This window comes from Notamacropus eugenii, chromosome 3, assembly GCF_028372415.1.
Source record: "Notamacropus eugenii isolate mMacEug1 chromosome 3, mMacEug1.pri_v2, whole genome shotgun sequence".
NCBI lineage: Eukaryota > Metazoa > Chordata > Mammalia > Diprotodontia > Macropodidae > Notamacropus > Notamacropus eugenii.
The window spans coordinates 66,008,303-66,028,307 of NC_092874.1; the positions used below are offsets into that span (position 1 = coordinate 66,008,303).

Below are 20,005 nucleotides of genomic sequence, written 5' to 3' on the forward strand. Positions count from 1 at the left end.
CCTCTGGAGTTCCTGGGTGTGGCAACCCCTCCCCGCCCCCCATGCTTTGGGTGGAACCTGGGCCTGGGAGAATCAGAAATACCTTGTAGCCATCTCTGGCATTCCTAGAAAGTTAGTGGGATCAAGGGACATTCTGGGTGTGGACAACCTTTAATCACATAAGGTTGGATTTGAACAGTATAATCTTCCTTGAACAGTATAATAAATCATTTCCCTCACAACACATATGGCTCCTTTTTATACTGTTTCTATGATAACTACCCTGCCTTACAATTTTTTTTTTTTTTTTGCTGTTACCCCTCCCCAGTTGTCTAGGAATATTCTTAAGTTTCAGTTTTTAAGCTCTGCCAGCAGATGTCTCTATTACTCCCTCATACTTATGACGAGCCCAAGAAAGTAGTGGTTTTTATTTTTTAACCCAAACTAAAGAAGATGATCTAATAATTTGCCTAAAAAGAGCAGATGTACTGGAAACAGTTTTCCCTCTTTTTTTTTCTGAAGTAGAAAAGTAAGCCTACTCATTCTTCCCATCTATGTCCCTAAACACAAACCCCAGAGCAAAAGACTACTTTAACTGAAAATATGAAAATATCAATATTATTCTCTAAACTGGGTTTGCTCAGTAAGCTACAAAATCTCTGCTGTTTCCCCTAAGGTACTATATCTTTTGGCATGCCTCCTCCTCTTCCTTCTCCTCCTGTCCCTCCTCCTCTTCTGCTCCTCCTTCTTCCTCTCTTTCTCCTCTTCCCTCCTCCTTCCCTTCTCCCTCTCTCTTGTCTCCTCCTGTCCCTCTCCTCTCCTCTCCCCTCCTCTCCACCCCTTTTCTCCTGCTCCCTGCTACACCTCCTCCGCAGCCTCCTCTGTATCCCTTTAGGTTCAGCACTGGACAGCTCCCTATCCCTGCCCTGTGAAAGGAAGCTTGATGATTGACAAATGAATCGACCATTCAGGAAGCAAGATGAGAATGCCGACCTAAAAGGCCCCTCTTAGCGCTAATAAGGGGTTGGTTGTAGCCAAGCTGCCTAGTTAATGGACCCCCCCACCCCCACCCCCTCCAAGACTGGAGAGGGAGAAAGGAAAGTGTTATCTTGACCAAACCTAAGTACTTCAATTAACCAGTCACTTAAGTATCCTCTCCTCCATAGAGACAAGCACACCTCCCCCTCCTCCCTTTTCTCCAAAATATATTTTTGCTTCTTCAGGTTTCCTTGCAGTGCTGTGTGTGTGTGTCTGTGTATGTGTCTGTGTGTCTGTGCGCGCGCAATCAGAGCCTCCGTGGGAAGTGAATGAGGAGGAGCTTGAGTTGAGGAGGGGGGGTGAAGAGGGGGAGAACCTGCCACTGGTTAGATGATGGAGCAGCGCTTGCAGGCGGCAGCAGCAGAAGCATCTCGTTAACACACCTCAATGAAAGCGGCAGTGGAAACGGATGGGGATAAAGACGTAAGCAGGCTAACTATAGCTGCCGTGTAGCGAGATGGGATGTAACCTGCTCAGATCAAGGCTGCGAGGTGCGTAATCCCCAGGGCTAGCCTATTGTGGAGAGGAGATCGCAGGCAGCATTGCCACAGGTGACTTGGTTTCCTGCTTACAGTTGCTTTGAGATCCAGGCTATTTTTAAAAATTCTTATTTTTAAAATCTCCACCTCCTTCCCTTAATACCATCTGTAGAAGGAAGACTAACAATAGTATTACTATTACGATTATTAATAAAAAAATTGAAAAGTGACTTCCCATCACCTCTGCTCCCCTCACTCCGAGACAGCCAAGAGACATGGTTTACCCCTTACTCCTTTGCCTCCTGCTTGCTCAGCTGGGATTGGGAGCCACCGGTTCCAGCCGTGACCCACCAGGGAGCCTGGAACCTTACAGAGAGAGGACCCTTAGAGGGAAGCAGCATGGCCATCAGTCCACCCGAGCCTCAGACTCTTCGACTCTCTGGAGTCAGTCCATCGACGGCACCATGTTGGCGCAGAAACTCTCCGAGGAGGTGCCTACGGAGGTGGCCTCTTACCTCTACACTGGGGACTCCCATGAACTGAAGAAAACCAATTGCTCCGGCCGCTTAGAACTGGCAGCCGGCCTGTCGGGGAAGTCCCCCGCCATGGTCAGCCTGCACCCCTCCTTGCACGGGGCGATGGACACGCTTATCTACGCCACCAACTTCCTTAACATGATCAATAAGTCACTAGAGCAGAACTTGCAGGACGACCTAGAATGGTACCAGGCGCTGATCCGGAGCATCTTTGAAGATGAACCGAGCATCTCACGGGCAGCCATTACTTTCAGCACCGAGTCACTGTCCTCTCCAGCCCCCCAGGTCTTCCTTCAGGCCACTCGTGGGGAGAGTCGTATCCTCCTACAGAACCTGTCCACCTCTGCTCACCACTTTGTCAACGCCACCCTGGAGACCGAATGGTTTCACGGCCTGAAGCGCAAATGGAGGCCCCATTTACATCGCCGAGGTTCCAACCAGGGGGCCCGGGGTCTGGGTCATAGCTGGAGGCTCCGGGACAGCTCAGGGGGGGAAAAGAACCAGATCAGGTGGTCTCTGCCGTACCTGGAGTGCGAGAACGGGAGTTACAAACCTGGCTGGTTGGTCACTCTTTCCGCCGCTTTCCACCGGTTCCAGCCTAACGTGGTCCCCGAATTCAGGTAGGAAGAGGAAACAGAGACCCCTCCCCCTAAAAAAACCCATACCAACATGCTGCTTGGTGTGTGTGTGTATTCATGCGCCCGCGCCTGCGCGTGTTAGGGGGGTGCCTACTATGGTTCTTCTACCCTGCCCCATCCCAGAGATGAGATGGGGGACCCTTCATGAAAGCATGGTAGGGAGAGAGGGGAGAATGACTTCCCCGCACTTGTAAACCCTAACTTCTCAAGAAAAAATATCCCCTATCTTTTCACCCACCCTGCGTGGGGAAAGAAGGAAATATGGGGTGTACTCCAACTCAATTGGGTAGGGCATTCGGAGAGGGGTAGGGGAGCTCTGGTTGAATTGAGGAGTTGTGATGAAACGCTGCTTTCCTCAGTCAAGTTAACATAGTGAGTACCTGCCAGGGTACCCAGGTTCTACCAGGGGAGAAAGCCTCTGGTATCCCAGAGGATAAAAGTGGTGGAGACTGGAGAAGTAAGGGACTTCAGCTAGAGAAAGCGGGTTTCTTGTCTTCGTCACTCCCAAATCTGTAACCTCTGCCTCCTTGTAGTGTTGATAGTTTGTCGCCAACGTGTTATTAGTTACCAGAGTGTATACTTAACAAAGGCACAATTCCCTCCAAGATTTTGTTAAGGACAGCGAACACAGAAAATAATTCTAGGCGAGAGAACCTTGCGCTCTGGTCACTGGACTCCCCTGCGACCCTTTAGCCCAGAGCCATCATTTGCTTTGTAAGTCGAATCTTTGAAAGACTAATCCCTAGCCTGCTTTTTACAGCTGAGTTAACTGAGTGGATGGAAAGAATCAAGTTGGATTTAGGAGGTTTAAATGTTGTTGAAAGGAAATTGTTACTATTCAAAACTATAGCGTTTGACAACAATATGAAATTCGAAAAATAGCTGATTACCTCCATAGCTTCTGACCTCGGATGACCCTATCTCGGAACAACCCCCTTTGAAGGCTGGGAGTGAGAACTGCTGAGACAGGACTGAAGTAGAAAGTTCCAGGAGAGATCTGGGATCTGACAAACATTCTCTTCAATTTCACCCTCTCCCAATTCCTTAGACTTTATATATGGAGATTCCTGAGGGGTTTACTTTGTTTTTTTTTCTTTTCTCTTTTTGTAATAGAACCAGAAGCCATAAAATTAGTAATTTTTTTTAATGCTATTTCTGGCCGAGAGCATAAAAGAGCTGAGGGCAGGCAGCTAAGCTGATCTAGAGAGGAGGAAGTAGAATATAATGATAGAAGCCTTGGACCGGAGGAGATCTTTGCTCTAGTCTGGGATTTTAGCCATAAGCTTGCTGTGTAACCTTAAGAGGCCTTATGTGTAAAATCAGGCGATTGTATCCTTTCTCTGATAGATGATAACACTAGAGAAGAAAAAAAATCAGATTTCCTTTCTATGATCTGTGCAGATCTTTTGGTTTTATGCCTCTCTCTCTCTATTTCTCTCTCTGTCTCTGTTTTTCTCTCTCTCTCCCTCTCCTTCCTTTTACATCTTGGACACGCCCCCTCCCCCCAATCCTTTACTACTGGAAAGGATTATCTCATTGCCTCTTGATTACTGCACTGATCCTATTAGGAAGAGCTGAGCCCAGGTGCAAGATCCTTGCCATCTAATTTGCTTAGAGAGCAAAGATCATTTAGGTACCATGAGTTCATAGTGTCTGTGGCTTGTAGGAGAGCACTTTTCCAAGACATCCAAGGCAAAGGAATTTCAGGGATTCTTGAGTTGGAATGGAACTTTTGTACTCAAAAAAATTTTACAAAGAATTTCTATGACAAAGTGATAGGTCTTGCATCTCGGATCTTTGAAAGACAAACACTCCACATCTGCTTTTTACACCACACTCAGTTATGGATTGTAGTTTGTTCCAGGTCTTTATTTTAAAGCATTTGTGCTGAAAATATTTTAGAGCTCAGACCAAATATTCCTGGGATTATCAACTAGCTAAGACTCAAAGCTGAAGAAGCAGAAGGCCCCAAGTAAGGCAACAGAATGCACTTTTTACCATTTTCTTGCTTGGGTCCAGAGAACAGTTTCTGAGAACAGAGTATCCATTGGTAGTCAATCTTCATCTTTTAAAGACATGAAGCAGGTCAAATATAAAGTAGAAGCTAGCCAGCAGGGGTCATCCGAGTAACAGAACAAGATTCTTCTTTTTCCCATAGACCCTTTAGCATTAAAATCTATGAATTTCAAAGGTTGATGGGGGTGCAGTTTTGATACATATCCAAAGCCCCTTTCTATGGATGCTTGGAACCTGGATAGTTTAAATATTCTGTTCGATTCTAAAGTTCAGTTCTCAAGTATCTTTTAGGGGGATAAGAGATGAGAAACAGTTAATGGAACTAAAAATAGATGTTTGTTTTATATATTTAAGGTAATATTTACATGAGATTCATTTTCTTTTTTCATTTCTAAACTCATAAAAAGAAGAGTTATTTCAAACTCTTAGTCATCTTATGTGGGTTTTTTTTGGCACTTCTTTAAAATAGCAGAGAGATATGGACACAAAAGATAATACAGTGAGACTCGAATCATTTCTTGGAAACTAGGAGGCAAGTCAAGGGATTATGTTAAAAAAGTATTTTGTAACTCAGTAATTTGAAAAAAATCTCTGTAACAAAAACATCTATTGATAAATTACATACAATATTTAGTGAAAGAAAAGCCAACAAAATATCTTTAATTCTCAATTTGATAGTCCAGAATATTTTTTTTCCTTATTTAGAAGATTCAGCCACTTGGACCACATTATTTGTAGTAGAAATAAATCTAAAACATTAAATGTTAAAATAAAGTAGAAAAACTATTCAATTATTGTGAACATTCTTATTTATCACTTTAAGGAACATCCCAAATAAGTTCTTAAAATCTTCTGTCTGGATACGCATGTTAGAATTGTATTAAGGTTCAAAATTCAGTTTAGAACACAGATGAGAAGTAGACATTAATTTCCTATCTCTCTTTCATTTAAAAAATTTGCATGCAATTCCATTCAACTGAATGTCTCTTGATTCATTGATTATGGACACATGATATGAACACATTTAAATTAATTTCAGCAAAAATTAATTGAGTACTTACTATGTTGAAAGCCCTGGGCTAGAAGCAGTAGATATAAGGACATGTAAAATGAATAAAATATAATTCTCTTAGCATAATCTTACAGAGTATATGCGAATTATAGTTAGTGTTTATATATATAAGGTTTCAATGTACTTTATAAACATCTCATTTGATCCTTACAACCACCCTGGGAGGTAGGGTTTCTTCTTTCAGAAGAGGAAACTGAGGCAGGCAGAGGGTAAGTGATTATGTAACTAGTATTATATAGAACTGGTAAGTGTCTGAATCTGGATTTGAACTTGGTCTCCCTGATTCCAGGTTCAGCGCTCTTTCCATTTCACCATCTGACTGTTAATAATAATAGTGCTCTTTACTTTGATGCTCTTTCAATTCCTTAGATAAAATAGTAGATCTGGAACTTGAAAGAAATGCCATCCAGTCCCAACCCTTTTATAATTGAGGAAATTGGGGTTCAGGGAGTTTCAATAATTTGTCCATTTTGGCACAAGAGAAGATTAGAAGCTGGTGTTTGATAGTAAGAACAGGAGTATAAAATTAGTAATTGAATCTAATTTCTTCCTAGGTCATAATAGATTGGTGATGCAATTTAGTCAGATTTCTTTTCTCCAATCCACTTTCAATTGTCAATAGCAGGATTTGGGGTTAACAAAATATTTTTTTTTTACCCTGAGAAACCTGAACATAATCATTAGATTATGTCTAGTTGAGTAAATAAGTAAGTTTTAGATAGAGAGCAGACCCATTTGAATCACAATTCTTTCTGGATATGAGTGTCATTTTAAAATTCTATATGACAATAAATGGTATCCTTCTGAACATGAGAGGAGTCATCTGAAATCAGTTGTCAAACTTTGGAAGAAAATTTGAAGCTCGTGAATCACAGGTATTATGGAATCTTAGAACTGTGATATCTCTCTCATGTTTAACCTAAATGCTTCCTAGTACAATTTTCATTCAGGTCCTCTTTTTTTTCCCTCAGTGGAAATTAAGACTAATGGTCAGCATTCTCCTTATAGTAATTATATGTTCATAGATTTCTGCACAGTTAAATAATTCTTAATAGTTATAATCAGGTCTGGAACATGAAATGTATCTCCTGCAGAGGGTAATGGTGACAAGGTGCACACATCAGACCAAGGCAGACAGTAAGTGGCAGCTGAGTGTCAGGTCAGTATGGATTGACTACTATTTAAGTGACTTACAAGGCAAAGTATTGGCAATAGTGTTTATAAAAAGTTTTGGCTTTCCTTCTCATCATGATATAACTATCCTAGGATCCCAACATTGGCTGTTTCCTGTGACCTGTGAGGTGGGCAACTAGGTGACTCCCTAAACACCTAGTTTATGGGAAACCCCAATGGAGTAAAAAGAAGGCCTGTCATCCTGATCCTTTTGGACTATAAATTCGAAGGTCTTCAGAGGGGCCTTACAGCTACATCCTATATTTTCTCTAGATCTTCTTATACATCTCCCCTACTTTGTCTCCAGTTGACCCTGGTAACGATGGATTTGTTTATATAAAAATAATACCAAATAAGTAAACTAGCAACTATTTTTGCTAATTCTCATGGAACTATGTATATATATTTACATGTATATATGTATAGCACAATTATAATATGTGTCATTAAATGTGTATCAGATTAACTTTGTTATAAGTTTTATGTGATTATCACACTAAATTTTATTTATGTTTGCAATCTTAGTTTGTTGCTCGAATCACCTTGTCATCTACTCACAACTTAGATATTAGCCTGCCACATTGATCAAGATGTATTGATAGGGAAGGTGCATCATTTTCTCCTTGGGTCCTCTTTAAGTATAGTTGACCTATGACTTACAGTGAGAACAATGGATGAAAAACTGTTTAGGATTGTCCAGCAGTGTGGTTGCCCTTTCCTTGAGGTAGTCTTAGAGTTTTCATGGAAACATTTTTGGATCTCCTTAACTTATTTATCTTAAAAAAAAAAAAAAACTACCACATTTTCAGCCATTTTGGTTAGTTTTCTGGTTTTCAAAGACTGTTTTTTGTTGTTGTTTTTTTGCCTCGCAGCTGAGGCAATGTGTTATTGTACCATTTGTCAGAATACACATTTGTGAATGGAAATGGGATTTCCAAAACAGTGGAATATATATATATATTGCTGCTACTTAGGAGCCCTTAGGTAAAAATTTTTCAACTCACACTTTTAAAAAGAATAGTTATGTGTCCTTGGGTTTTAATTCAACAACTTTGAATTGAAAGGAAATTTAGAAAAATGTCTACACTATTCTTTGGCTTATACCCTCTCCTTTTCTTTATGAAAACAGTGACCCTGGCCAACACACTTCTTTAAAAACAGGGAACCCTGCCCCCCTCTCTATATTAGATCAGGTGGCTGCTAATAGAATCAAGCATTCCACTTAAAAATAAGAATATTCAGCTAGAGCAGATAAAACCTTAGTTTCTATATCTGGAAAAGTCAGCTGAAATTTACTCAAGGCCAACAGAAAGTTGCTGCCTCATAGCTTTCTAATCTAAGGAATACAACAATCATCTAAACCTTCCCTCAAGATAATTGTACCAACCTTTTTGGAATACTTTAACTTTCTTATCTTTAAAAAAAAGGCTACTACATTTCCAGCCAATTTGGTTGGTTTTCTGATTTCCAAAGACTTTTTCACCCAGAAGCTGGGACAAGGTATTATCTTGCTGTTTGCTGAAACAATCATTTGGAGGTAGAAATGAGATTTCTAAAACAGTGAAATTTATTTGGAGTATAGGCTTCTCCACTGAAAAAGGACTTGGGGCTCTTGCTTATTTGATTTTACAGTTTCATCTGCCAGATAAGTCCATGCTACTTTCAGTATTGGAAAACCAGCTGAGTTTACTGTGCACCTTCCAAAGTTTTAAGGATTTCTCATTTCAGATCCAATCGCCCTATTAACTCTGACCTATTCTGTATTTTAACATGACATTGTAAAACACAGAGATGCCAAGAAGTGGCTGTTGCAATTGTTTTTCAGGCCAATGTGTCTTTAGTATGAGGTACTGAAGGCTTTTATCTCACTGCAGAAATGGGTAGATCCAATGTGCTGCCTCTTTTCAGTCCTACGATGGTGTTCGTAGGATTATTTAAGCAGAATAGTTACCCAGCGCATCAGGATCACAATAACCTTGACAGTGTAATTGCCATCATCTGAAAAGAGGCAGCACATTGGGTGGTGATGAGAATAGACTGTTGTAAATAGTCTTATTAGGCACTGGTTGTGTACAAGTCTGACATTTTCTTTGAGCAATGATAACTTTGTTTATGTTTTAGTCTTTTCCTTCCTTCTCTTCCCTTTCTTTTCCTCCCCTCCTCCTTTTTACTACTGCTAACAGGTATTTTCTACATGTGCTTTCTTATTCAGCTGAATACTCACAAATCCAACAATCCTTCCCTGACATAATGAATTCTGTAATAAAACCTTAGCCAACTAGAATGTTTAAGGAGAAATTGATGTTCAGGTAAATTGACTTTTCAGTTTAACTGGAGTTTAAAGAGAAATCCTCATTAGTTTCACATTAAAAAAACTTTTCTTGAATTAATTTATATTTCATTTATTCATCCTTTTATTCATTCACTTATTTGTGAACCCCTCCTCCTTTCTCCCTCTCTTCCCCAGTTTGGAAGCACAGTGGCTACTTACTGCCCAATTCTGATTGGCAAGGGATCTTCAACCTGTTAAATTTATGACCTGACCAGTCCAAACCTTCTTTAGGCCACCTGCTTGCTGTTCCCCAGCTCCTGCAAGGACCACCATATGAATGCTTAATTTTGTGTGGACACCTGATGAATTCAACTCACTAAACAGCTCAAACCTCTCAGCTTAAGAAATCTACCAGCCTCAACTTACTCGTTAGCAATGATTACACATGTATGCTACCATGCCGAGCAGTATACTTACTTATTTTAAAAATTTAATTAAAAAAAATTCTGAACTTAAGCACCAAATGATACAACACAATACATCTATATGTAACCACAGATTTAACCACACGCAGATGAATTTTCCTTCTAAGTATTCAACATATTGCATATTACTTTCAAAGCTGTCCTCTCTGTGCTTCCTATTGATGTTTTGTCCTTTTCTGTGCATGTTTAAGTCTACATGAATGGCACTGTGAAACAGTGGATAGAGAGCTGACCTTTGAGTCAGGAAGACCTGGGTTCAGTTTCCACCTCTGACACAAACTGGTTATGTGATCTTCAACAAGTTACATATACAGGGCTTCAGGCATCTCTGAAAACTTTAAATTGCAGAGAAGGTGCCAATCTGCATTATAGGTGAAGTTCTACTCTGGGTGCTCCTCAAACTGATGAGATCACAGGACCGCTAAAAAAAATAATCACAACAACGACAAACCTTTATTCCTAGAGGAAGCACACTATGGATTAAAAAAAAAAATCAAACAGCACTTTCAGAATTGAAAGATTATATCCTCCAGGAAATAGTTTTGATCTGGGGGTGAAGTGATAGAGAAGATGGTGAAGGGATGTCCACAGTTTAGATTTTGGGAGAGTAGATTTCAAAGAACTCACAGAAAGGATAGATAGGAACTTCTAGGTGAGCCTATGGGTAGGGCTAATGTTTGCATTCTTTTCTGAAACTATGGGCCAATCACTTTACCTCTCAGTGCTCCAGGCAGTCCTCCAAAATGATAAATTGCAAAGCAGTTGCTGATATGCATTGGTAGCAGTTTCCTCTCTGGGAGTTCTTTATACCCAGGAGATCATGTCCTGTCTCTTTCCCGCTGCACAGCAAAGATTTACAATTGGATTTAAAAAAAAATCGGCTTCATAAGTAGGGACTGGGGAGATGAGTCTGGACAACATTGTGTGTGAAGACAAATCTGAGGGTTCTAATGAAATGCATGCTCAAAGTGAGTCAACAGGGTGATTATGGCATTCAAGAAAGTTAATGTTACATTGGACTTCATTGAGAGATAGTGTTCAGGATTAGGGAAATGATAACTCCACTATATTCTGTCCTAATGTTCTGGGTAGTCAGTTGATTGTCTAACTGTGACTCACATTAAGATTGAAGGGGTCACTGATATATGAATTCCCAACAGCAAATGAAGGTTAAATTATGAACCAAACCTCTGCATAAGATTGGAGCCATTTATTACTTATTGTATACTGAAACCATTAGTTCAATAGCCATTCCTGGATATTTCTTTCCTCACTGCAAGACATACTCATATTAAATAGTCTATCATAAGGTTGAATCAATAATTTTCATTGAAATACATACCTCTTGTAAATTCTTAGTTTGTTAAAAATTCACCTTTCTCTTTTGTAACTTTTGCAAAAAGTCTTACTATGCACATTTTGCCACTCCCGTCTTAATCTCTTACCCTAAGACAACATATTGAGGTCAGTTTTAGATAATTGGGAGAAACTGACAAGGTATAGACCTTCCAGCCAGTTAGCAAACCATTTGAGTTGAAGGCTTCTAAGGATATCAAATGTGTGTCAAGGTCAAATTGTCTAAAAGATGAATAATGAATTCAGAAAGGCTAGTGATGAGCTCAGCTACCTGTTCCTCAGGCACCAGCTCTCACCAAAATTTTAATGTCAGATTAAGAACAATACTGATAAATGTCAGAAACAAAGAAATTTCTCAATACATCCTTTAAAAAAACCTTGCTGGAATGTATGTAAATCTATGTAAAATGTGAATCAGGGTTTGCTCTTACCTTTCAGTGGTTCAGTAGTAAAGTTTATGAAATAGCTCTTCATTTACTATGAAAAAGTAAACATGACTTGGGAGATTGTCTCCCCCAGAGGTTTTAAAACAAAGGCCAGAAGACTGTTGATAGATAAGGTTCTAGGTTGAATGATTATTTTTCCACCTCTGGTTTGAATTAGATGGATTTTGGTGTCCCTTCCAAGTCTGAGATTCTTTGATTTTGTCATTGACCAGTGAACCGAGGAAAGGAGTATTTTCACTTGCTGTTCATTTACAACTAACTTCTGACAAAGCCAAAAAGTCAAGGGGAAAGGAAAGGGAGAAAGAAGAGATAAGAAAGACAGAAAGGAGAAAAAAAAAAAAGAGACAGAAGAAGGTAGATAGCAACGGTTAGGGGACACTCGAAACAGTGACAAGAGTGGAGAGAAGCAGTCCTATTGACAATGATGGGAAGTGACAGCAGACCTATTGACAATGATGGGAAGTGACAGTAGAGAATTGAGAATTGAGATGACCCACAAGGGAAGAGACTAAAAAAAACTAAAGAGAATAGCGCAGCAGAACTGAACCATTCAGTCAGAGGGGTGAGCTCAATACACCTAATAATCCCAGTGGGCATCAGTTAGGAGTGTGACAGAAGGAACACCAACTGGAACAGGTCTGAGAGCATGCAGTCCAAGGGAAAGTGCTGCCCATTTCATGGTCCTAAAGGGCATCATTACTAATGGAACATCAGCAATCGCTGTCTGTACAACTGAGTGAAAAGAGTCAGCAAAATTCTACTCATTTCAAGAGCTTCATAGGACATGACTGTATTGTGGTAATGTAGAGCTGGAGTCATACTAATGATACAGTGGGTTTTTTGGGGGAGGAGTGGGTGGTTATTAGTACAATGACAAGCTAAGCCATAATACTTTATTCTTCACTGTGTATATACATTTAAATGGATATAGGTGTATTGCAAGTGTCCTTCCATAGTGTGGATTGCAAGCCTCTTTCAGGAAAAAAAGCAAGGTAAAAAACATAAGAAAGCCATGCTGACCTTAAAAGAGAAAATGAAGATCTGGATATAACTTGAAAAGGGCAAGAACAGAGCAATTTTACTGGACTGATACAATACTAGTTAATGCATTTTCTGTGACATCTACACTCAGAAAAGGATATCTGCATAAATTATTGGTGGATTCTGATTCAAATAAAGCTACTGATCACTGTTTTACTACATGTGTGGCTAAATTAGGGCACCTAAACTTTGTCTTATATGAGGGGTTTTTTAGTAAGCATTTATTAGGCCTCTAAGCAGTGGGTCTACAAATACAGTTCCTTCCATAAAGCATCTTACATTCTTTCAAGGGAAATACCATGTACACATATAAGTATTTATAAAATATGCTCCAAGTAAGTACAAGGTTATTTCTGTGGTATAGGATTATGGGGAGGCATCATTAGGTAAGGACAAAGATAAGAGGGTGCCCTTAGTTTTGGCTCAATCTTGACTAAAAATATAAAAGATTTCAGTACTATTTATATAAGAAATAGAAAAGATTAGAGTACTATGTAACTGAAAATATGAAGAATACAGAGAAACATGGGGAGACGCTTATGAACTGGTAAAAAGTAAAGCCCCAGGAAGATGATACACACAATGACTACAAAAAATGTAAATGCAAATAACAAAACTGAATGCTGAGTAGTTATAACCAACAAGCGTGGCCCCAAAGGGAAGATGTGATGATGCTGTACATTCTCCTAAAATAAACCCTATGGCTTGCCATCTCGTCCTCTTGAAGTTTTTGGTGATTGGAAGTTTGAGATATCCTGAAGCTTTCAAAGGTTCCTGAACCTTCCACTTAAAGGATGCAAGCCTACATAATGGCTAGATGGGGAGGGACAGGGAAAGTCTTTGGACTAACTCTTTACTGTTTTTGTGTCTCTAGTGAAGGAATATTTCAGGTTCATAGGCTTATCTTAGTACAGATAGCAAAGCAAATCCTGTTACTAGAAGACAGCTCACCTAGAGGAAGTCTAGGGTACCAGTTAAAGAGTTATTGAGTGGTAGACGTTTTCTTTCACGGAACTCTTCCTGGGCTTGCCTCAGTTTTCTCCCCTTTAAAAGATGGATGATATTAGCAATGTATGACCTTCTGGAAAATGGTTATTTGTAAGCCCCAAGGGGACAAGAAATATATTTCTTATTTTCTAGTATCCTGAGTTTCTAGTCTAGTGGCTGACACATAGTAGGAGCTCAGGGAATGTTGGCACCAGTATGGCTATGTATCATTTAGGTTGAATTTAAAATAAATTTCTACCTCAGATTTTTTTTTAATCATCCCATTTTAGCTGTCAGTTTCTCCTCTCTCCTTCCAGTGACTGTCACTCTGTTTGTTTCCTGCTCTGTTGCACGAGGTTGCCAGTTTCCTCTCTGTGCCAATTTGGCTAAAACAAAAGCATAAACTTCAGTCTTTTCCTAACCATTTCACACCTGCCAGTCATAAAAAGCAAACAAAGAAATGAGGAAATTTGAGGAGGAGGCTTGAAATATTCCTGTACTTAGCATGGTTTGGTGCATTCCTGGTATACAGGGTTGAATCTGTAAAGTGAAAATATTCCTAAGCCATGAAAAACAGGAAATGAAGGTTGGGGTGAACCCCCAACCCCTAGATTTATGTCACCAGCTTACCCAAGATAAAACCCTATGTGTCCCTGACTTCTTGAATGCTAACTGGTGGCTGTTGATCTCTTCTATATTTCGTGCCACAAAGTCATGACCTGTCTAGATGAACAGCCAACTGAAGGTACAGGCAAGAATAGAAGGGAGTAGAAAAATGAACATCTGAGACATAATAGTAGAGGAGTATTTGTTGTAGGTCTAGGAAGAAAAACAATGTATATGTGTGGCTGTGTAATGGTGGTATGTAACTCTACATCAGGGACATTAGCAACTGAAAACTGGAATTCTAGGTTTCAAGAAATAATATAAAAATTCCAATTTGCCATAAAAGCAGAATTCAGTCATTAACTATTGACCTTTATTTCTTAGAACAGTCTTTGCTTCTTGTTTCATGTGTGATGGTGTATAAAACTTCCCCTGAATCATAAGGGAGGGTAATATATGCTTAATAATTTCTGCACATTTTCTTTTTCTTTCTTCCTTTCTTTCTTTCTTTCTTTCTTTCTTTCTTTCTTTCTTTCTTTCTTTCTTTCTTTCTTTCTTTCTTTCTTTCTTTCTTTCTTTCTTTCTTTCTTTCTTTCTTTCTTTCTTTCTTTCTTTCTTTCTTTCTTTCTTTCTTTCTTTCTTTCTTGTGTGATGGTGTATAAAACTTTCCCTGGATCATAAGACAGGGTAATATATGCTTATTAATTTCTGCACATTTTCTTTCTTTGTATCTCTATCTCTCTATCTCTATTTCTCTTTCTTTTTGAGTTTGGACCAATAAAGTAGCATTTAGTGTGCTAGGTAGAACATGAGTATTAAGATATCAGGTTTTAGTGGGTGATGGGAAATCGGTAGGAAGAACTCCATGGCAGACAGGTCCAAGGGACAAGAAAGTCAAGGTTCTTTGAAGGAATGGGGTTGTCAGTACCAGCTAGGTAGACTAGGTGGCTGCCTGTAATTATATGTGATTATGGGATGCCATGAAGCCTCCTTACTGCCCAATCCCTACCTGAAAAACTCCACATTGAAAATCCTTATCCTGGAGATAGAGAAATTCTTTAAACAATAATTCATTGCTAAATTGTAAGTATATGAAGCATCCCAAGAATACTTACAAATGGGGTCTTTGTGACCCCACTTGGGGTTTTCTTGGAAAAGATATTGGAATGGTTTACCATTTTCTTCTCCAGCTCACTTTACGGATGAGGAAACTGAGGCAAACAAGGTTAAGGGACTTGCCCAAGATCACCCAGCTAGTGTCTGAAGCCAGATTTGAACTCAGGTCTTCCTGACTCTAGACCTGGCACTCTATCCACTTTATCATCTAGTTGTCCCAGTATAAATATTACTCTTCTCTTACAGAGGAGAAGACTGAGGTTCAGAAAAGTAACACAACTAGTCGGTATTGGAGCCAGGACTTGAACCTAAGTTTCCTTCTTCCCAATCTTGTGTTGTTTCTACCATAGATTATAGGTTAAATACTTATTCAAGAAACTGAAGCCTTTTAGAACTAAATCAAAACATTATGTGAAAGTTGAGGGTGGAGATGGATCTTGTTCAGTTTGTAGTCTCAAGTCTTCTGGAGTATTGGGGTAACAGAACATACAAACTATATGTGCCCTTACAGGGGTCAGTCAGAAAACTCTAGTTCCTGGGCCAAATCTGTCTCTCTGTTCTTGTAATGTGGCCAATTTGTCCTTCTGACCATTATTTATTGATCCCTAGACTCCCTATCTTGGATACTCAACCAAACTGCTAAGTCTATTTTGTCTGATTCTAATTGGAAAACCTTTCACAGGAACGTAGATTTAAGATATGGAAGGGAGTTTAGATGTCATCATAATCCAACTGACCACCTCATTTTACTGGTGAGGAAACAGCCTCAGAGAGCTGAAGTGACTGGCCCAAACTCATACAGACATGAAGTAGCCCATTTAAATGCAGGTGTCTTGACTCCAAATCCAGGGCTCCACTGCACTATAGAATTCTCATTTCATATCGCCATTTCTAGATTCCACATTCAACAGTACCAAGGAATATCCTTACCCTGAATAATTTTCTCCTTAACTCTATTTCCTAAGCATTCCTGTTCATTGAGGTTTTGCTGTGCTTGAGAGGAATGTGTTTGCCACCTAACCTGATTATGCTTCTTCCAGGCCTGGTTCAGTCCCATCATGTTACAGATTGGTGCATTGAGGACCAGAGACACAGAGCTGCTTGCCTAAGGTCACACAGGAAATAAACACCTGCTAAAGGATTTGAGTACCAATCCTCTGACTCCAGTCCTGGTTATTAGGTTGCACCTGGCTCTCTTTGGTTCACACATCAGATTTTCACATATATTAATAGGTCTTCCTAAAGAAGGCTGAACTTCCTTGCCAAAAAGCCTTCCAAGAACATGGAGCCAGACAGAAGATGTTTGTCACTGTATGAAGTGTTGGCAATTATATCTGGACCAGGCTGTTGAAAGGTGGCTTGGGGGAGAAGAGTTTCTTTGTGTTTAAGAATGTGGTGCAGTTACCAAATTTTTCAAGATCTTTTTGATTAGGGAGTAGGGAGAGCAGAGTTCACAATTCATTTTGCTATAGTGATGTATTATTATGTTTAAAACTACCAAACTAGCTGCTAGGTTGGGAAAACAAATTTAAATCAATTCCTGGCAGTGTCCCTTGAAGATGACTGAGTGCCAAGAAAGAAAGATAGAAGGAGAGATGACTTTCACAAAGACCTCCCACTTAAACTGGACTGTTTTATGAGCTAAAAGTCCCTTTATGATCACATTCTATAACAGGGATCTATCACACCTAATTCAAAAGAATTTCTTGCTTGTAGAAATGCAGTACAATTGAATGTGACTCTATAGACTTTAAAAAACATCGCATGTCACCATTACAAAGCAAGAAGAGAAAACAAAATATTTCCAGTCTTAATAAGGACTAGTTTCCAATGGGATAAAACCATGCTTGATTGCTAGATAGTCTGTAATTGCCATTAATATTTTTGCTAACTTATCACTCAGGTTACGACTCAGCTAAGTGCTGACAAGTTAGGTGAATATCAACTTGATACCATACTGACGAGTCATCTTCTTCTATTATGCTGCTGACATCTGAATTTTTGTTGCTGATTTCCAGATACCAGAGCTCAACCTATTTCTAAGCAGTCCACTGATGTCTTGGGAGAATTATTTTTAAACATTAGAAATTACCATTCACCTACCTATCCCAGACACTTACTGAATACATTTAGTTTGTGTGGACACAAGATGAAGCACCTTTCAAGATCATATAAGTATTCCTGACCTTATGGTAAATAGGACTTGGATAGAGAATTTGGTTGAATGTAAAGCTATCCATTGTTCAATGGTAGGAAGTATGATTAAATACTGAAGCAAACAAGCCAAAGGAACTGACTTGTCTCCAATCATAGAGAACTTTAAAATTAAGAATGAACATTTTGCTTTCATTCATTGGATAACTGATCTTCCTGGAAGCAGGGGACTGAATCAGATAGTTTTTTGTGGTTCTTTTTAGCTCTTTGATTCTCTGAATCCATAGATAATTCTAGCATCTGGGAAAATGGCACTTCTTGGTGGATATTGAATCATGTTACAGCACTTGTTTCCTGGGATTGTGGGAGAGTGGGGAAGGTAATTTAGGCCAGTCTTCATTTGGGATTAGCCAATTCTCTTTTGCTAAGAGAGTGATTAGGTTTTAGAAGGAAAAGAGTAGTCTTCAAAATGTTTATGAGAACACTTCTGGAGTGGACATTGCTTTTAGTGTTGCCTTACCTACCAATTATACTCTGGGTGATACTATATAATGAGAACTGTCTTCTGCATGTAGCATGGGAGTGTCATTGTGTGATGGGAAAGGAGACAGAATAGACATCTCTGACCTCTTCTCCCCCACACTTCGCCAAGGGAGTCTCTCGTTCCTTTCAAACAAAATGTTGTGGCCAGAAGCTTTGCTACCTGCTTTTCTCAGAGACAGGGACTACTGGGCTAGAAGAAGCTACATCTACTCCACTGATTATTATTAGTCTAGAGGATGAGGTTTTTAGTTTTAAACTAACTTCTGATTGCTGTGTCATTAATGGATGAAACAGGACTCCAGTCTTTATATCCAAGGCTTGACTCCCTTCCTACCTAATACCAGTCCCACAAGAACAGACATAACAGGTAGTAAAGAACCCATTTATCCAAATCTGTTAGTATTATTACTTTACTTCAATAAATAAAGCACCTACTGCATACCAAGATCTATTATATATGCCATTTTACCTATGACTTTCTAGTGCAACATTGGCGCATTTTTAATTTAGTAGATAAGTCTAACAAGAGTTGCCTGAGGCTCAGAAAGGTTGTAATTTGCTCATGGTCTTAAAGTAGTAAATGTCAGAGCATTGTCTGAACCCAGGTCTCCTTTCCAAGTTTAGCATTTTATCCCCTATGTCATCCTGTTCCTCTAAGACTTGTTACTCTTAAAACAGATCAGAAAATAACAAATATTGTAACTTTATATGATAGTATGTATACTATACAGTGAGAAATACAGATGTGGATCTGGGTGTTTTATATACACACTATATTTTATATTTTATATACACACTAGTATTCTCCCTTGGAAGGTTGAATTTGTCATCATTAATTACTATCATCATTATTAACAATATTATTTACATGAATGCCAAGATTGTAACAGGAAATTCCACTTGAAATCCATGGCAAAATTTCAAAGTCCATTCTGTTGCTTTAGCCTCATTGAATGTCACATCTCCAAATGGAAGCTTTTAAAAGAAGAATGCAAAACAAGTTTCACTCCAGATCTCATGATGTCCTGTTTCAGGACTGGTTGTCTTGTCATTGATGTGCAGAGGAATTGTGTCAGGACTTGGTAGGAAAGGTACCACCAGGTGGTGAATATGCGTCAGAAAGTTAGAGGAGCAGGGAAGGAAGAAAATGGACATTGTGTACATTGTCCCATGCCTTTATTACATCACCAGAGGATCTGATTTCTTTTCTGTACTTACTGACTTTGGAATTCCCATTTTAGAGGGTTTAGGTAGTAGAAAATGAAAAAAGGGAGGTTGGAGGTGGGCCAGCTTAGTGGGATTCACAGTGATTACTTGAGCAGTAAAAATTCTCTTACTACAGGATGGAATCACATAAACATTTACCCAACAATCACATCAAGTGGAAATGAGTCAGCTCTCACCTAAGGGACCTATGGTCAAGGTTTGTAGGCGGAAAAGGTTTGTTGGGTAAGAGGGTGGGAATGTAGTCCCTCTGATTCTTTTTTTGGAAACTAGTTTGCTGTATAAATTGGTGGTATAAATCCCTTACTATTGTGACTCCTACTTTCTTTTCCCTTCCCCACTTCTGCATCTCTTCTTTTTTCTTCCTGTCTCTTTCCCTGCTAAGGTAAATCCTTAATCAGTATACAGTGTGGATATGGGTGGTTCTTAATCTGGGGACCATGGACCCTTCCCTCCACAAGAAATCTGTAAAAAGATTTCAGGAGATCTTTGAACTTGGATGGGAAAAAAATTACATCTTCGTTTCAACAGAATTGTTTTCCTTCGCAAACCGGTGTACTTTATTTTATGGACCTAAAAGCATTATTTTGAGAAGGTATCAGTGACAAGAGAAAGGTTAAGAGCCTCTTGTCTATACCTTCTCTCTTACGTTGAATAGGCTCAAGGGGCCCAGACTTTGGCTATTTTTAGTCATAATAGAGATTTTTGAATACAATTAAGGGCTTGTCTCGTTAATGAGATGGTTCTAGGCCTCTGAGAAAATGTAGATGAGAGGAAGGCTTTGCTTTTGCGGAGTTTACACTCAGGTAAGGATGTGGGCATAGTGGGGTCCTCTTGCTTTTGC

The 20,005-nt window shown here is 39.3% G+C and overlaps 1 protein-coding gene across 1 annotated transcript in view; it reads left to right on the forward strand.

Moving 5' to 3' along the window:
• The first annotated feature begins 1,303 nt into the window (after positions 1 to 1,303).
• GPR158 (G protein-coupled receptor 158) overlaps positions 1,304 to 20,005 on the forward strand; it is a 396,975-nt gene continuing 378,273 nt past the window's right edge. The window contains exon 1 of the mRNA XM_072651757.1: positions 1,304 to 2,652. Within this exon, the coding sequence (XP_072507858.1) occupies positions 1,772 to 2,652 (881 nt within the window). The 5' untranslated portion in view covers positions 1,304 to 1,771. The remainder of the gene's footprint in view (positions 2,653 to 20,005) is intronic.